General features: G+C 42.6%; 1 protein-coding gene across 1 annotated transcript in view; it reads right to left on the reverse strand.

The window, feature by feature from the left end:
* Nucleotides 1-11,518: 11,518 nt before the first annotated feature.
* Nucleotides 11,519-17,480, reverse strand: part of LOC141165705 (tetratricopeptide repeat protein 41-like) — an 81,449-nt gene continuing 75,487 nt past the window's right edge. Inside the window, exon 16 of the mRNA XM_073651534.1 lies at nucleotides 11,519-14,654. Within this exon, the coding sequence (XP_073507635.1) occupies nucleotides 14,069-14,654 (586 nt within the window). The 3' untranslated portion in view covers nucleotides 11,519-14,068. The remainder of the gene's footprint in view (nucleotides 14,655-17,480) is intronic.

Below are 17,480 nucleotides of genomic sequence, written 5' to 3' on the forward strand. Positions count from 1 at the left end.
TTTTTGTGCACCGAGCTGACGTTTTCATTGATACCATTTTGGAGTAGATCCGATGTTTTAATCGCCCGTTATCGCATTTTATTGCAATGTTGCAGCAACCAAAAAAACGTAATTCTGGCATTTAGAATTTTTTTCTCGTTACACCGTTTACGGATTGGATTCTTTTTTTATATTGAGAGATCAGGCAATTCTGAAAGCGGCGATACCAAATATGTGTGTTTTTTATTGTTTTATTTTGAATGGGGCGAAAGGGGGTGATTTAAACTTTTATTTTTTTTTATATATATTTTTTTTTTATTTTTTTACACTTTTTGCTTGCTTCAATAGTCTCCATAGGAGACTAGAAGCGGCACTTGTCAGATCTCATCTGCTACACACGGGCAATGATCAGATCGCCTGTATGTAGCAGATTTGCTCACTTGCTATGAGCGCCGACCACTGGGCGGGTCTCATAGCAATCTGGCCATGACAACCACAGGGGTCTGCTGCAGACCTCAGGTTGTCATGCCAACCCATCGGTGGCCCGCGATCATGTGACAGGGTCACCAATGGGCTGGGTAAGTGATTCACATACGGTTTGCGCGAGTTAAATGCCGCTGTCAGAGATTGCATCAATTACTGTATTAATGTGGCGTGGCATGGAGGCGATCAGCCTGTGGCACTGCTGAGGTATTATAGAAGCCCAGGTTGCTTTGATAGCAGCCTTCAGCTCATCTGCATTGTTGGGTCTGGTGTCTCTCATCTTCCTCTTGACAATACCCCATAGATTCTCTATGGGGTTAAGGTCAGGCGAGTTTGCTGGCCAATCAAGCACAGTGATACTGTTGTTTTTAAACCAGGTATTGGTACTTTTGGCAGTGTGGACAGGTGCCAAGTCCTGCTGCAGAATGATATTTCCATCTCCAAAAAGCTTGTTGGCACAGGAAAGCATGAAGTGCTATAAAATTTCCTGGTAGACGACCTTGATTTCCAAATGAAATGCAAAATTTACTTTTATCTGAAAACAACACCTTGCGCCACTGAGCATCAGTCCAGGTCTGTTTAGCCTTGGCCCAGGTAAGACTCTTCTGGCATTGTCTATCGGCATTGAGTGGCTTGACACAATGAATGTGACCCTTGTAGCCCATGTCCTGGATACGTCTGTGTGTGGTGGCTCTTGAAGCAATGACTCCAGCAGCAGTCCACTCCTTGTGAATCTCCCCCAAATGTTTGAATGGCCTTTTCTTAACAATCCTTTCAAGGCTGCGGTTATCCCAGTTGCTTGTGCACCTTTTTCTACCACACTTTTTCCTTCCACTCAACTTTCCATTAATATGCTTGGCTACAGCACTCTGTGAACAGCCAACTTCTTTAGCAATGACCCTTTGTTGCTTACCCTCCTTGTGGAGTGTGTCAATGACTGCCTTCTGGACATCTGTCAAGTCAGCAGTCTTCCCCATGATTGTGAAGCCTACTGAAACAGACTAAGGGACCTTTTTAAATGCTTCGGAAGCCTTTGCAGGTGTTTTTTGTTAATTATTCTAATTTACTGAGATAATGACTTTCCATTGGCTGTAAGCCATAATCATTAACATTAACAGAAATAAACACTTGAAATAGATCACTCTGCTTGTAATGACTCTATATAATATGAGTTTCACTTTTTGTATTGAAGAACTGAAATAAATTAACTTTTTGATGATATTCTAATTTAGTGAGAAGCACTTGTATTACTTGCAAGCCAGCTAGAAGCCCGTAGTTTCTTATTGTTGCATAGATGGAAGCGAGCAGATAAGCCCATGTCTTGTACGTCGTCAGATCTTCATGGCAGACCTGAAGGCTTTTGTTAGTCCCCATGCTGCCAAGACAGTTTATCAGCACTGTGTGATCGTGTTGGGCTGTGATGGATTTACAAAGCTAGCTCCTTCCCTCTGTAAATCCTATTAGATGTACTTGTCACTACTGACCATGGTACAGGGGCGGACACAGACTGTAGTGGGCCCCTGTGCAAGAAATTTTTGGGGGCCCCCCCCCCCTGCGCTTCATAAGGCAACAAAGTTATGTAAACATAACCCCCCCATGTGCAGCTCTCATCCCCCCCATGTGCAGCTCACCCCCCCCGATGCATCTCTCATCCCCCCCCGTGCATCTCTCACCCCATGTGCATCTCTCACCCCCCCATGTACATCTCTCACCTCCCCATGTGCATCTCTCACCCCCCCATGTGCATCTCTCACCCCCCCATGTGCATCTCTCACCCCCCATGTGCATCTCTCACCCCCCCATGTGCATCTCTCATCCCCCCCATGTGCATCTCTCATCCCCCCCATGTGCATCTCTCATCCCCCCCCATGTGCATCTCTCATCCCCCCCATGTGCATCTCTCATCCCCCCCATGTGCATCTCTCATCCCCCCCATGTGCATCTCTCATCCCCCCCATGTGCATCTCTCATCCCCCCCATGTGCATCTCTCATCCCCCCCCATGTGCATCTCTCATCCCCCCCATGTGCATCTCTCATCCCCCCCATGTGCATCTCTCATCCCCCCCATGTGCATCTCTCATCCCCCCCATGTGCATCTCTCATCCCCCCCATGTGCATCTCTCATCCCCCCCATGTGCATCTCTCATCCCCCCCATGTGCATCTCTCATCCCCCCCATGTGCATCTCTCATCCCCCCATGTGCATCTCTCATCCCCCCCATGTGCATCTCTCATCCCCCCCATGTGCATCTCTCATCCCCCCCATGTGCATCTCTCATCCCCCCATGTGCATCTCTCATCCCCCCCATGTGCATCTCTCATCCCCCCCATGTGCATCTCTCATCCCCCCCATGTGCATCTCTCATCCCCCCCCATGTGCATCTCTCATCCCCCCCATGTGCATCTCTCATCCCCCCCATGTGCATCTCTCATCCCCCCCATGTGCATCTCTCATCCCCCCCATGTGCATCTCTCATCCCCCCCACTCCTAGTTAATTAATTGTATTTAAGAAAAATAAAACTTGTTATACTTACCCCCATGCGATCCCTGCAGAATCCTGGCGCTCGTCCACGTCGCTGCCACCAGGCTCTCCTGACGTTCGGCCATGTGACGGTGCCACATACATAGCCAACAGCTTTTGTTTTGGCCAAAAGATTTTTAAAGCCGCCACCACGATAAGGTAGACTCTTCTGGCCGGGCCCTACTATAACCTATTAAAATTTTCTTAAAATATCCAATACTCTTTTTAGATATATTTTTATTTAGTTTTCTTTAAGGGAATGTGTCATATACATTTTTTTTTTAAATGACCAATAATACCACATACAGGGAATACCGCCACACCATCACCAGACCACATATTACCACAACATAGTGACCGAATAATACCACACAGAAGGGAGAAAAACTGCCACACCATGACCAGACCACATATTACCACCACATTACTAATATTACCACCACATTACTAATATTACCATAAGTGTCATTATACACGGGAGCTCTATACATGGTATGTATAATGTAAGTGTCCAGGTAATCTAGTGATCACCAGTGACATTATACACAGGAGCTCTGTATATAGTGTCAGTGTACAGGTAATACAGTGATCACCAGTGACATTATACACAGGAGCTCTGTATATAGTGTACAGGTAATACAGTGATCACCAGTGACATTATACACAGGAGCCCGGTACATAGTATATAGTGTAAGTGTACATGTAATGCACTGACTCACTGGTGACGTCTCTAGGTGAAGTCCTTCAGCTACGCTTTTCTCCTTCATCCAGCACAGACCGCCATCACGTCTTCCAGCCAGAACTCGTCTCTGCATAAAATAACACAGTTATCTAGAGCACATTCCCCAACTTCTACATTACGCAGCTGAATACAGACGTGCATCCACCATCAATATATGGTTAGTTATTATGCCACCTACCATTCCAAATATAAATTGTAATCCACCACGGTGCCCCCATTAACTGTAAATAGGCACTTAATATATAATTTAATTAGAACCTCTACTCTATACTTCCTGCTCCCCGCATTCATTATTTACATGCACCCCCTGCCCCAATTCATTATATCATGTCCGTGCTCTCCCCACCCCATCGTCATTTATCATTTACTCTCCCCCACCCCACATTCATTATGTGCAGCTCATTATCCCCCTACTCCCAATTCCCCCATGTGCAGCTCATTTTCTCCCAATTCCCCCATGTGCAGCTATCACCCCCCCATGAGCAGCTCTCACCACCCCCCCATGTGCACATCTCTCATCCCCCTCCCCCACATGTGCCCCTCTCTCATCCCCCTCCCCCACATGTGCCCCTCTCTCATCCCCCTCCCCCACATGTGCCCCTCTCTCATCCCCCCCATGTGCAGCTCTCACCACCCCCCCATGTGCCCCTCTCTCATCCCTCTCCCCCACATGTGCCCCTCTCTCATCCCCCTCCCCCACATGTGCCCCTCTCTCATCCCCCTCCCCCACATGTGCCCCTCTCTCATCCCCCCCATGTGCATCTCTCATCCCCACCATGTGCACATCTCTCATCCCCCTCCCCCACATGTGCACCTCTCTCACCCCCCCATGTGCATCTCTTATCTCCCCCCCATGTGCATCTCTTATCCCCCTCCCCCATGTGCATCTCTTATCCCCCTCCCCCATGTGCATCTCTTATCTCCCCCCCATGTGGATCTCTTATCCCCCCCCCCACATGTGCACCTCTCTCACCACCCCCACCCCATGTGCATCTTTTATCATCCCCCCCCCACGTGCACCTCTCTCATCCCCCTCCCCCCCACGTGCACCTCTCTCATCCCCCTCCCCCCACATGTGCACCTCTCTCATCCCCCCCACCCCATGTGCATCTTTTATCATCTCCCCCCCCCCCCCATGCATCTCTTATCACACACACACACACCTCCCATTCCCCCCACTCCTAGTAAATTGTATTTTGAAAAAAACAAAACTTGTTATACTTACCCCCATGCGATCCCTGCAGAATCCTGGCGCTCGTCCAAATCGCTGACACCAGGTTCTCCTGACTTCCGGCCATGTGACGGCGCCGTCACATGACCGGAAATCAGGGGAATCATGAAGGCGCTGCCGCAGGAGCGCAGCGCAGCGCTGAGATGTCCCGGACCCGGCGCTTAGCATGGGGCCGGGGGCCCCATGAGGAGAGAGACTCACAAGAGGGGGCCCCCAACGGGGCTCCAAGGGGGCCCCTACCGGCTGGGCCCCACACTGGAGTCAGGGCAGATGCGGCCCTGCTGGAGGCTGGAGGGGCCCCCTCTCCCTCGGGGCCCCCGTTCAATGAACCGGCTGCACGGGCGGTAGTTCCGCCCCTGCCATGGTATCTAAAAGGTTAAACAGAGGGATCAAAACTTCGGCTATGCAGCAAGTTGTCGGCTGTATGTCACAAATGACACCTATTGCTGACAGTGCAGGCTCAGCGTCTGAGCCATCTTCACACTGTACATTTAAGGCGCTGGCACAGATCACTACCCGTAGTAAATTCCAATGATTTCCTTCTTTCCTATTTTTCACATCTTTAGTGTAGGGTAGGTTGTATTTTTTGTGTGGTAGAAGTATTTCTTTCATTGTCTGAATTTTGGTCATGTTATATCTCATTCTCTTAAATCGGGAACTTCTCTGTATTTTCGAATATCAATTGCTGTTGGCTGTGAACTTTTCTGATTTTAGGTTTCCTCGTGTGTCATGTTTATCATAAGACCAACACTAACTAAATGTGCTGCTGTCACAAGATATGAATGGACGGCCTATATCTGTGCAACTGAACAGCTATATTAAGTATCTGGTATTTCCCACTGCTAAGTATTAGCCAGGTAACATGAGATTCCTCTTTGCTGTAACACGGGTCCTTCCTAAAGTATCATGTTGCTAAGCAACAACAAGCGTGTCTGACATTAGTCTTTCACAACAAGTAATTTTTGTATCAGTCAGGTCATAGCATGTTACAACTACTGGATTATTTAGCCCCCAATTACAGAACTATTTACATAAAGGGACATTATGTTGTACTGTGATCAAAGTACCAGTATTGATGAATCAAAAGTATCATTAGTGAAAAGATAGGACAGGGAACCTCACTGCATGGACATAAAAAGTGCACTTATATTCACAATGCTAAAGTGATCTTATAGATCGGTGGGATGTGACCACTGGAGTCCACTTCAATTGGAAGAATAGCAAATTTTTATTTAGTAAGAAGTGGCAGTGCACATGGTCGACCACTTATCCAATAATTCTATGGGTCTGCTGAGTGTTGCTGGAGTGGTGCCTGTTGCTCCATTTTGCAATGAGGATAAAAGTGCTCCATCGGGGATAATTACCCATTTTGTCGATCGGTGCGGTCCCCCACAATCAGTAAGTGCCTGCGGATAGGCGTTAAAGCAAACCCCATAAGTATGAGCATCCAGCTAAACTACTGAGAATAAAACTAGCATAAAATAGCAACAAAAGTTTTACAGATACGTCATCAAGTTTTTAAAATTATGACTCTTTATTATGATATATGATGATGCAGCTTAAAGCAAACCTGTCAGCAGGATTTATCTCTATAAACTAAAAGCATGGCTATAATGGCGCTGTGATGCTGATTAATATAATACCTGATGTGAAGGGCTCCACTCAGTGGCTGCTAAATACTGACCTTTTGAAGTTTTCAGAAAATGACGTCTTGTGTGCTTCGGGATGGGATGAGGGGGCAGGGTCATCTTCTCATTCTCCAGCCTCCATCAGCCTGCTCTGTTTCTTGCGCAGGTCACTGATTATTCAGTGACCCCCACCAGCCTCCTAGGTTTTTGGTGCAGGTCACTAATTATTCAGTTACCTGCCTTTTTAAAATTCCGCGCTGCCGCCATCATTGTGTGGTCATCATCTCAGTTCAGAGCCGAAATCTCGATCTGAGCATGTGCCTCCTCCGACACCATTTTATTGAAGTCCTGCACACAGGACGCCTGCTCCCACTATGCATGCGCCGCCCACACAATGATGGCAGCGGCGTGGAATTTCAGAAAGGAGGCCGGTAAAGGAATAATTAGTGACCTAGAACTAGGAGGCTGGAGGGGGTGGGGGGGGCAGAGAATGAGAAGAAGATCCGGCTCGCACTTCCAACCCCGAAACACATTGGAACACACGAGACGTCATCTTCTGAAAACTTCATAAGGTGAGTATTCAGCAGCCACTGAGTGGATCCCTTCGCATCAGCTTTCATATTATTCAGCATCACAGCGCCATTATAGCCATGCCTTTAGTTTATAGGGGTAATTCCTGCTGACAGGTTCGCTTTAAGTTTTTATTGCAGTGCTTGAGTTCCATGGTATAATAGTGGCTATGTCCATGGTCATCAGACAGCTTTAAATAGGGCTTCCACGTACTAGCTTTGCACAAGATACATTGATTATGAGGTCCCAGGGCACCTTCTAGGAAATTAAATTCCTCAACAGCCCACTTGATTGCCAACAATTCACGATTACCGATATCGTAGCTTCTTTCAGCAGATGAAAACTTTCATGAAAAATAGGCACACAGATGTAGTTGATTAAGAGTCTTGTGATAACATTGCACCAACCCCAACCTCTTAGGCATCAACCTCCACTACAAATGGACACTCTAGGTCAGGCTGGACAGGGTCTGATGAGAAGTGTTCCTTCAACTCAGTGAAGGCACAGACTGCCTTAAGTTTCCTATAAACCACATCTGCCCCCTTGTTATTCAAGTCAGTCAATGGTTAAGCAATCTTGAAAACATTTTTAATAAATTGATGACAGCAGTTTGCAACTCAAGAACATGCTGGGTTGCACCCAATCCTTAACAACTTCAACCTTTGAGAGATCCATACAGAAACCTTCAGCGGACAAGATATACCCCAGGAAATTTACTTTTTGAACCAAGAAAACACATTTTTCAAGTTTAGCAAATAAAGAATTGTCTCTGAGTTTTTGGAGTACACTACATACATGTCGGATGTGTGACTTATAGTCAAGTGAATAAACCAAGATGTCAGCCAGAAACACAACCACTGATGACTTCTCTGAATATTTGATTAACTGAATTTAGAAAAACCACTGGGGCATTATTTAGCCCAAAAGACATCACAAGAAACTCGTCATGACCCTCAGATGTGTTAAATGCTATCTTCCACTCATCTTCTTCTCTTAAGCTATATTCACACAAGCGTTTTTTTCAGCCTTCTTTATTGCTTTTTTATGCAAATTTGTACCTTCGTTTTACAGTAGCAGCAAAGTCTATGACATTTCAGAAATCTCATTCATTAGCTTGGTTATTTGTGCAAAACCTTGGTTTTTGCAAAACGCAGCATGTCATTTCTTTCAGCGTTTTTCAGCATTTTTCCCCCATTGAAAGCAATGGGTGGTGGCTGAAAAAACGCAGGTAGGAGGCTATGCCTCCTATTTCCATGGAATTCCTTTTTATCTAATAAAAGATTTTTGCAATTTAGGAAGCTGGAACATACCTCATTTTTCTATTGCTGCAAGTGGTCCGCTGGGTTCCGTGCTTCAGGACACCAAGGAGCGTGGATGAGCTGTTGTCTTTCTTTACTAGAGGTGTGTTCCTGTCTGTGTTCATGCAAGGGGTTAGAGGCAGAGGGGCCATGACCAAGTCAAGGTTGGCAGAAGGAGGGATCTGTACTAACTATGCTAAATAAGGAAGGGAAAAAGGAGAGTCAGCTCACCGGTTTCAGGTGCACCTTGTCAGCTTGAGTCTCATGGCACAGAGCCGCCCTAGTCCAGGCCAGAAATGTAGAAGAACAGAAGAAATTCTCCAACGATGATCAATCAGGTAAGTATAAAACTTCACATGTATTTACATAACATCATATTTGGCAATCCAGACAGACTAAACCATGCGTTTTGGCTTACGACTTAGTCATGGTTTATCTAAATCTCTGCCTTGTTGATCTTATATGTATAAACCCGTTGAATAGTTAACCAACACCTGGGGACCAAAAAAATGTAAACCCTATTCTATGAAAAACAATGCAAATCTATTATAAAAACTAATCAAATCCTATCTGAAACAAGCTAGTTATATTGAAGAATTAAATCTTGTCTAATATTCATTCCCATTGGAATTCTTGTATGGAGAATAAATATCCAGTAAGACTCTCTGTTTAATATTTTCCTTTTTATGTCACCCCCTCTTATAGGTTTGTAAAACTTTTCAATACCTGCAAATCTTAAAGACGTTATTGCATCCCCTTTATGTACCTGTGAAAACTGTTTGAAAACAGCAGACACATTAACCGCTGCGGGATTAGCCGCATCTGACTAATGTCTTCGGCTGGTTGTACATCCTACGTATTGTTTTATGCATGTCACACAATCAATCAATTAGGTATATAACACCAGCCATGTTGCAGTTAACAAAGCTATTTATGGGGAAATATTGTCCTATGTTGAAGGAAATTTTTTTTTTACATTTATATGCATGATTACATGATATGCATTGAGTATGTATACATTTAAAAGGAGAGCCATGTGGACATCATCTTTGGAACTGTACTAACGTCCTTAATTTAAAGTCCAGTATGAAATCGATGGCGAAGGACCTGGTCATTCCGCTGTGAATCTATGGCCTAGCACCGGAACTCAGTACAATATTTTTCACGTCACCCCTGACATAGAGAGGGTGATTTATTCTGCGCTAAAGTTACACAGTCAGGGACATCATACTAGAGCCTAAGGGCCTCAAAGAAAGAGTCCACTGTTGAGTGTTCTGAAGCAATAGGAGATAGCGAAAAGGTCCAAGCCTGGGGGTCACCCTGCAACAGAGAAACAATGAGTCCCACTCTCTTTGTACCAGATGACTTTAGGAGTAGTCTGAAGTACATCCAAAAATTTTCTATAAAAGGTAAAAAAATATTTTCGGGCACCAGAAAATGGTCTAGTAAGTTTTCCTTTGCTTCTGGTCAGCGGTACTTCAGTGGCAGCTTCATAATGCTGAATTAGCACAGCAAGTTCCTGAAACAACTGGCTCAGGATTTGCATTTTTGCATTTGATCAAGCACCGGCGGTGATCCATGATTTTTGGGCCAATTATACAATAGTAGTGATTCTGTCCGTGGTCGCCTGGCAGCTCTAAATAGAGCTTCCACAGACAGGGTTTGTGCAAGCTATCAAGCCCCATTCCTGTTCAGCAGGGGTGGGGAACCTCAGGCTGGGGGCCATTTACAGCCATCGATTAAATTTTATCCGGCCCCCGGGCAGCTTCCCGGGGACCGTAGTGCTTGGGCCGTCAGCTGTATTTTGACGGCCGCTGGCACTTTAATTTCTTTTTGCTCTGTGAGCACGTGCACGCAGTGTTCACTACTGAATTCTGAGGCACGTGCCATGAAAGATTACATCCTGACACCAGTACCAACGTCAGGACGTACTTTGTGGGCGGAGTTAGAGTGCGATTTGTATGGCCCCCGAAGGATGGAATAAATATCCAAATGGCCTTTCGAAGAAAAAAGACTCCCCACCCCTGCTGTACAGGAATGTAGAATTATACCGGGGCCTTGGGTTGAGTTCTCAGAGTAGTACTGGACGGTGGAGTAGGCTGGTAGGAATGGTAAGGTAGCTGGGTCAGAACCAGAAGAGTAGACAAGGGACAAAATCGTGAGTCAGTAAAATGGGCAGTTAATTGGCCGAGGTTAAAAGGAGAATCAGAAAGGCAAAGCAAGAGCATAACACTGAATTCTAAGTAAGCTGGCAGTTTTAGTAGGGTGTGGTCCTGTCCCATTGACCAAATGACGAAGCTGATTACTCCAACTAGACAGCACACACCCATATTGCCAGACTGTATGGTACTACATGTCTCAGCCACCCTAGTTTTTGTAGGTGGACAGAGCCTGCATTGTCAAGAGCATCAGGCTGACATCTCCTCTATCATGAGTGTCACCCACAGAATAAATATGGTGGCACCTAGTGACAGAAGCAGATAACACTGGAGATGTGATAGTTCCCCTCCCTCATAAGAGGTGTCTCTAGACTGTTAGGACCAGGTTTACCTAGAAACAACAGATGAAGCCTCCTGATCAGGTTGTTGAAATGTATATTACTCGCCACAACACAGGATCCCTCCAATACACCATAAGAACCCCCTCACCCTGCAAGGATTTAGAATTTTCTGTACCTCATACTCCACTATGCCTTTGATTATTATGGGAGGATAATCTCTGACAGGGTGAATAGGCGAAATGTCTTGAGTAGGAACTTGCAAGACACATTAGGTATGTGTATGCATGCCTTTTTTTTAACTGTATAGAAAGACCTGAAATACTTTTTCTTATTGGGTACCATACTGCATAGATAAGCGTGATACCACGTCTTTGTAAACAGTTACAAAAAGGCATACAGACACATACCGGCGCTGCATTTGCGAAAGACAATGTGTTGGCATACACAGGATGTGTGGGGGCTTCTTGGCTATCTTTGATAAGTTTGATTTGATTCACACCAAAAAGAGGTGTGAAAAAAGCCTAAATTAACAAGAAATTAGGAGCAAATGAAAAGAAACAGCATAACATGTTTTTTTTTTATATTTTTGTACAATACAGAACAAGTTATTAAGCAACATGAAAGCAAATACAATATATACTATGTAAAGTAAATAAAAAGATACAACTAAGAATATAAAAATGTTCTTCATATGTACCAAGGGAAAAATATTTATATTATTTCGCAAGAAGGGGACAGGAGGGAGAAATTCACAAATCACCCTAGAAACGATTTTACCCTTAAACTTAAAGAGTTGTTGCCCTTCATTATCCAGCCATATCACTTCCTTTATTTTGGGAATGTTCAGGAATTACCAGTAACGAGCTAATGTCCTACGTACTGCATTTAGCTCCCTCAGTGCTACCCTTCTTAAATGTTAATGTTTTGGTATCAGCTTTAAGTTTTAAAATAGTAAGGCCAGCTCGGCTGAGGAGAGATCGGCTGGAGGGTCAGTTTAGAAATAACCACAAAAACATCTATCCAAAACTAAATCATGCAAGGACAGAACTGTCATATATGTAGTATATCCCCAACTTTACCACATTCTCTTCAACATAAGTTCGATCTTGTTGGGTATCACTTAAAGTTGTAGATAGCAGGGATCATACCATCTCTTGTAGTTCTTTCTCCATCTCTAAGAGAGTGTAATATAGACAATCTTACAGCTTGGTACCATTCTAATTCATTGTTTCATACCACTGCCATTTTTAATTTCTCAGCTCTATACATTTGACATACATGCACATCTCATGTCAGAGGAGGTTAAAGTCCCTTTCCGATTTATATATGCTCTCAAATTTACAAGAGTGAGATAAAGTGTTAAAATTCAGTAACACAGACTTGAAAAAAAAAGTAATTATAAGGTCTTAAGGCTTTACTAATAAGGACTCGTTCAGACAAGTGTATAATTTGACCATATCTTGTACATAAGCAAAAAAGATAGCAAACAGCCAGCGCTCTAACCAATGCAAGTCAAAGTGGTAGTTCACATAGACTAATTTACACACAAACTGATAATAGTAAAATAAAATAATTGCAGCACGCACTACTCTAATCCGTTTTTCGTAACAGACTCACTCATGATACTCAATGGGAGCATTAAAATAACAGACAACCATGAATATGGCATTGATTTTGTACTGATCCATTGAAATTAGGGTACTAACATAGGAAACTGTATTTGGCCTTTCACTATTAATTAAATTGTTAATGTAAAAACTGGACAATTTTGCATATGCTTGTCTGAATCCAAACTAAAGTTGAGTGTAGACCAAAAAGTTTTCATCAAATTTGGATAGAGACCATACTCACTTGAGAGTTACTAGCATATGAATATGAAAATCTAATTGCATGAATATCGCAACCTGTCTTAGGTACTAGCTTTCCGCCAGCATTTAATAATTTCTGCAACCGTAACTCAATATGTGAAATCCTCATTACTCAGTTTTGGACACAATTTTACATAAGAAATTCTAGCTTTATATCCCCCCCTCCCAAATAAATGTAAAAAGAGTAGTTTAAGTTTACTTTCCTAAATAGAAACAGATGTGTTTTCTCCAGATTTCTGTCGTAAAACACGTTGAAAAGTCATGGAATTTTTGTGTGACTTTTGGCGTTTTCAAGTCAGTTTCGCCCGGCTCTGCCGAAATGGGCAGAGTTGGGTCAGGATAGGAGCGTGACGTCACACCTCATGTTATGCATGACAAGCTGTGGTGTACCTTATTCCAGAAATCTTATTCCAGTCCTTGACTGAAGTAAGATTTGAGGCGAAGCGCACGCCACTTTTCAGACGCACCTGAGGCATGTGACTCTTAATGAATCAGGGGCATCTGACTCAAACATGACCCCTCATCAAGACCGGAGTTGTTCATGCCAACCTTGATGTATTGGGGCCATAGAGTTTTGGGAATAGTAGATATTTGAATTTAACTGATTCTTGTTATTGATAAGAGACTTATGGATCTCCTTTCAATCAGATCCACAGTCACTACATCTACAAGGACCTTTAGTTTCAATTGGATCTTCTCACAATTACATGTGTTTACATTAATTGGTAGTAGCTGAAATGTCTTTTTTTTATAATTGTTGGCATATGAATGAGGCACATGTTTATCTTTGTAGTATATCTCAAAAAAGAAATGTGAACACAGCCTTAAACAACTGATCAGAGCGTTCAAGTGTATGGGGGAGTTGGGAAAGATAGCTGTAGAGTTCGCTTGACAGTTATATAGGGTGTATGAGCACCCTTTGTGTGATTGCAGAACAGATGAAAGAAGTATAACTGCACGATCAGTTTCTATAGGAGCTGTAAACACAGTGATTGGATATTTATTTTTTTATTGCATTGAAGCAATTTAACAAAATGCATGGAAAGGTGGACATAGCCTTTACAGAATATAAATTAATTGATATAGGAAGAAAAGTAATCAGTTTAATTACTAGAAGGCGATAAAATAGTGGAGCCAAATAATGTTTGATTAACCAGATAGACCTTCGTAGAGATCAGATATATATAACAGGCTACACAACATGTGAGTGACAATTCTGTGACACCGGAAAAACTAAACAAGGAGTGTTAGGTGGCTTTATGGATTTGATGTCTCTTGGGTGGAAAAGGAGATTGCAACGTTGGATAACGTCCAGGAACGTGGTACCAGGCAGACTTATGAACTAACCTACAATGCTCGGATTTTGCTGATGACCCATTAAGAGAAACTAAAGACAGAAGATCACTATGGGGACCTGACATAGAGGCCTGACAAGCACTCTCTGGACGAGAACATAGGCTGTGTGTCAGGCAGCTTGTCACTGACGCAGGCCTTTTTCCGAAAGACTTTAATAATGGAAACACAGAGGCTGCTTCTGAATAGTTGATTTGCTCACATAATATTTCTTCCTCTTGATTAAACTTCAAGTTATGGTTCTTGAGAAGAGAATGAGTCCTGAGTTTTCGGCTGCTATTTCCCCTTATGAAGAAGTCGTCTGATCTACTTTCTGGGGACTTTCTGCCATATTGAGAAGTAAGGTGGCGTCTTATTGGTTGAGCACTGTATGATTTCCTCTGTGTTACTGCACTTTTAACTGGAGGTTCTTTATCATCTTCCACCAATGCAGTCACTTTGCTGAGCCAGTGGGGCCTACAATGCAATTCTTTCAGACAGCTAAACAATAAAACACAATGGTTAGCAATAAAATCCTATAATATAAGGAAATAACACTTAACCAACCACTAGCATCTTTTTTAAATAATTATTATTAATTTAAAATGCATTGTTATAAAATGAATTAGAGAAGACAATCCCCATTGGATTGTTGGTATCACACATCCATAACATATCATAATGAATTTATGCAGCCATTTCTTGTAAAGTGTAATCACAGTATAATGAAAACAGATGTAACATTTTCAACACTTAGGGGAGAAATTACCAAGAACTTTACGTAACTTTTATAGAGTAAAAAGTAAAAAAAAAAATTTGGAGCACACCTTTTTTGTATAAAAAAATTATGACTTTTTATTACTTTCACTCTTATTAATAGTGACCATAAAAAGGGGCTTATAGCAGAAGTAGATTTCAAGTTCAGGAACACATTCAGCGATAAATTTAGAACATACTATTCAACAGCACATCGATTTGAGACTGGCTTCAATTCTCTTTTTAGACAATGAAAACAGGACAATTTCTATCCTGTAGGTTTGCCACATTGCAGGTAAGGCTGAATTCACAATGATGTTCCACAGATCTGTCTCAGATCACAGACAATAGAAAAGGAGGAAAATTCCCATACTTTACCTATGGAAATGTTTTATACGCTTGTCTTTTTTCGTAACACTGACTAGGAGAATGTAACTTCAAAACAATGTGATTGTGGTCTAGATGATATCAGCCCTTGCTTTAAAGAAGCACTCTCATCAAAGTTTTTATCCTCTTAATATATTGCAATCATCATATTATATAGCTCTGTGTACTTACAATTGATCATTTTGCCTTTCTACCCTGATAATTCTTCTGTTTTCTCAGCTTTATGTAGAAACAGGAAGTCTCTTGTGTCTACAGAAATCATCTTCCTCTTCAACTCCTGACTCAGCTGCTCCCTTCTCCCCCTGCCAGGGACTTTTGCAGTTACTGATGAGTCATACAGGGAAGATTGACCTCCTGTTTCTACATAGATTCAGCTAGTCAGTATTTAATCAAGTGGTGTCATAGACCTAATGGAAAAGAGAAGAATTAAATGGGTAAAAGGGCAAAATGAGCAATTGTAAGTACACATAGCCATATAACATGATAACTGTAATACATTAAGAGGATAAACATTTTGATGGGATAACTTTAATGCATATGTATAATGCCTGTGCTTTTTCCACTTTTAATGCATTCACTAGACATCCTCCTCCAGGCCTTAAGGTTTCAACTATAATGTTGTTTGATTTGCTGTTAAGCTCTAAAAACGTGCTGCGATTTAGCTATGAAAATCATTGAAAGCACAGGCAGGTCACATGCAAACATAACGTTTTATGCGATCCAGCAGAGTTGGATTTTTTTGTGATGGTTGTGTCACAGCCTTGGTAATTCGAGGAATGCAACGTGATCCCACTGATAATCATTAGATGCGATTTCACAATTATGCTCCAAGTGTAGCCCTAGGCTTAGTTACTTGTATGAAATACAAATATACAGAATGACACTTATTACTCCATGTGAATTTTATATGTATCTATGTAGACGCCTCAACAGTGAAATTGCAAAACCAAGAAAGAAAAGTCATGGAACTACTGAATTCAGAGGCTGGATAGACATGTTAATGATATGTAAATGATGAAAAAATGGAAATAACATTTTCAAACATCTCGATTTATCCAGTTTCGAGTATGAGCACCAGGAGCAGAAATACATGTATACTTAGATGCCTTGGCATGCTATCAATGAGGTTATTGATGGTGTCTGAGGAAGGTTCTCCCAGGCTGATTGTGCTTTGCTCACACAAATAATAAAGATCCGCTGCTGGCAGCTCCCTTTACAATTGCTGACCAATGACATTACAGATGTGCTCGATGGGATTAGCAACAAAGCATATAAAATGCTATATATACAGGTGCTTCTCACAAAATTAGAAAATCATCAAAAAGTTAATTTATTTCAGCTTTTCAATTCAAAAAGTGAAACTCATATATTATATAGAGTCATTACTAACAGAGTGATCTATTTCAAGTTTTTATTTCTGTTAATGTTGATGATTATGGCTTACAGCCAATGAAAACACAAAAGTCATTATCTCAGTAAATTAGAATAATTAACAAAAGACACCTGCAAAGGATTCCTAAGCGTTTAAAAAGGTCCCTTAGTCTGCTTAAGTATGCTCCACAATCATGGGGAAGACTGCTGACTTGACAGATGTCCAGAAGGCAGTCATTGACACACTCCACAAGGAGGGTAAGCCACAAAAGGTCATTGCTAAAGAAGCTGGCTGTTCACAGAGTGCTGTATCCAAGCATATTAATGGAAAGTTGAGTGGAAGGAAAAAGTGTGGTAGAAAAAGGTGCACAAGCAATCGGGATAACCGCAGCCTTGAAAGGATTGTTAAGAAAAGGCCATTCAAAAATTTGGGGGAGATTCACAAGGAGTGGACTGCTGCTGGAGTCATAGCTTCAAGAGCCACCACACACAGTCGTATCCAGGACATGGGCTACAAGGGTCACATTCATTGTGTCAAGCCATTCATGACCAATAGACAACGCCAGAAGCGTCTTACCTGGGCCAAGGAGAAAAAGACCTGGACTGTTTCTCAGTGGTCCACGGTGTTGTTTTTAGATTAAAGTAAATTTTGCATTTCATTTGGAAATCAAGGTCCCAGAGTCTGGAGGAAGAGCGGAGAGGCCACAATCCAAGCTGCTTGCGGTCTAGTGTGAAGTTTCCACAATCAGTGATGGTTTGGGGAGCCATGTCATCTGCTGGTGTAGGTCCACTGTGTTTTATCAACGTGTTTTA

Source organism: Phyllobates terribilis, unplaced genomic scaffold (assembly GCF_046119375.1).
Source record: "Phyllobates terribilis strain yellow unplaced genomic scaffold, ASM4611937v1 Scaffold_11__3_contigs__length_659146591, whole genome shotgun sequence".
NCBI classification, from domain to species: domain Eukaryota; kingdom Metazoa; phylum Chordata; class Amphibia; order Anura; family Dendrobatidae; genus Phyllobates; species Phyllobates terribilis.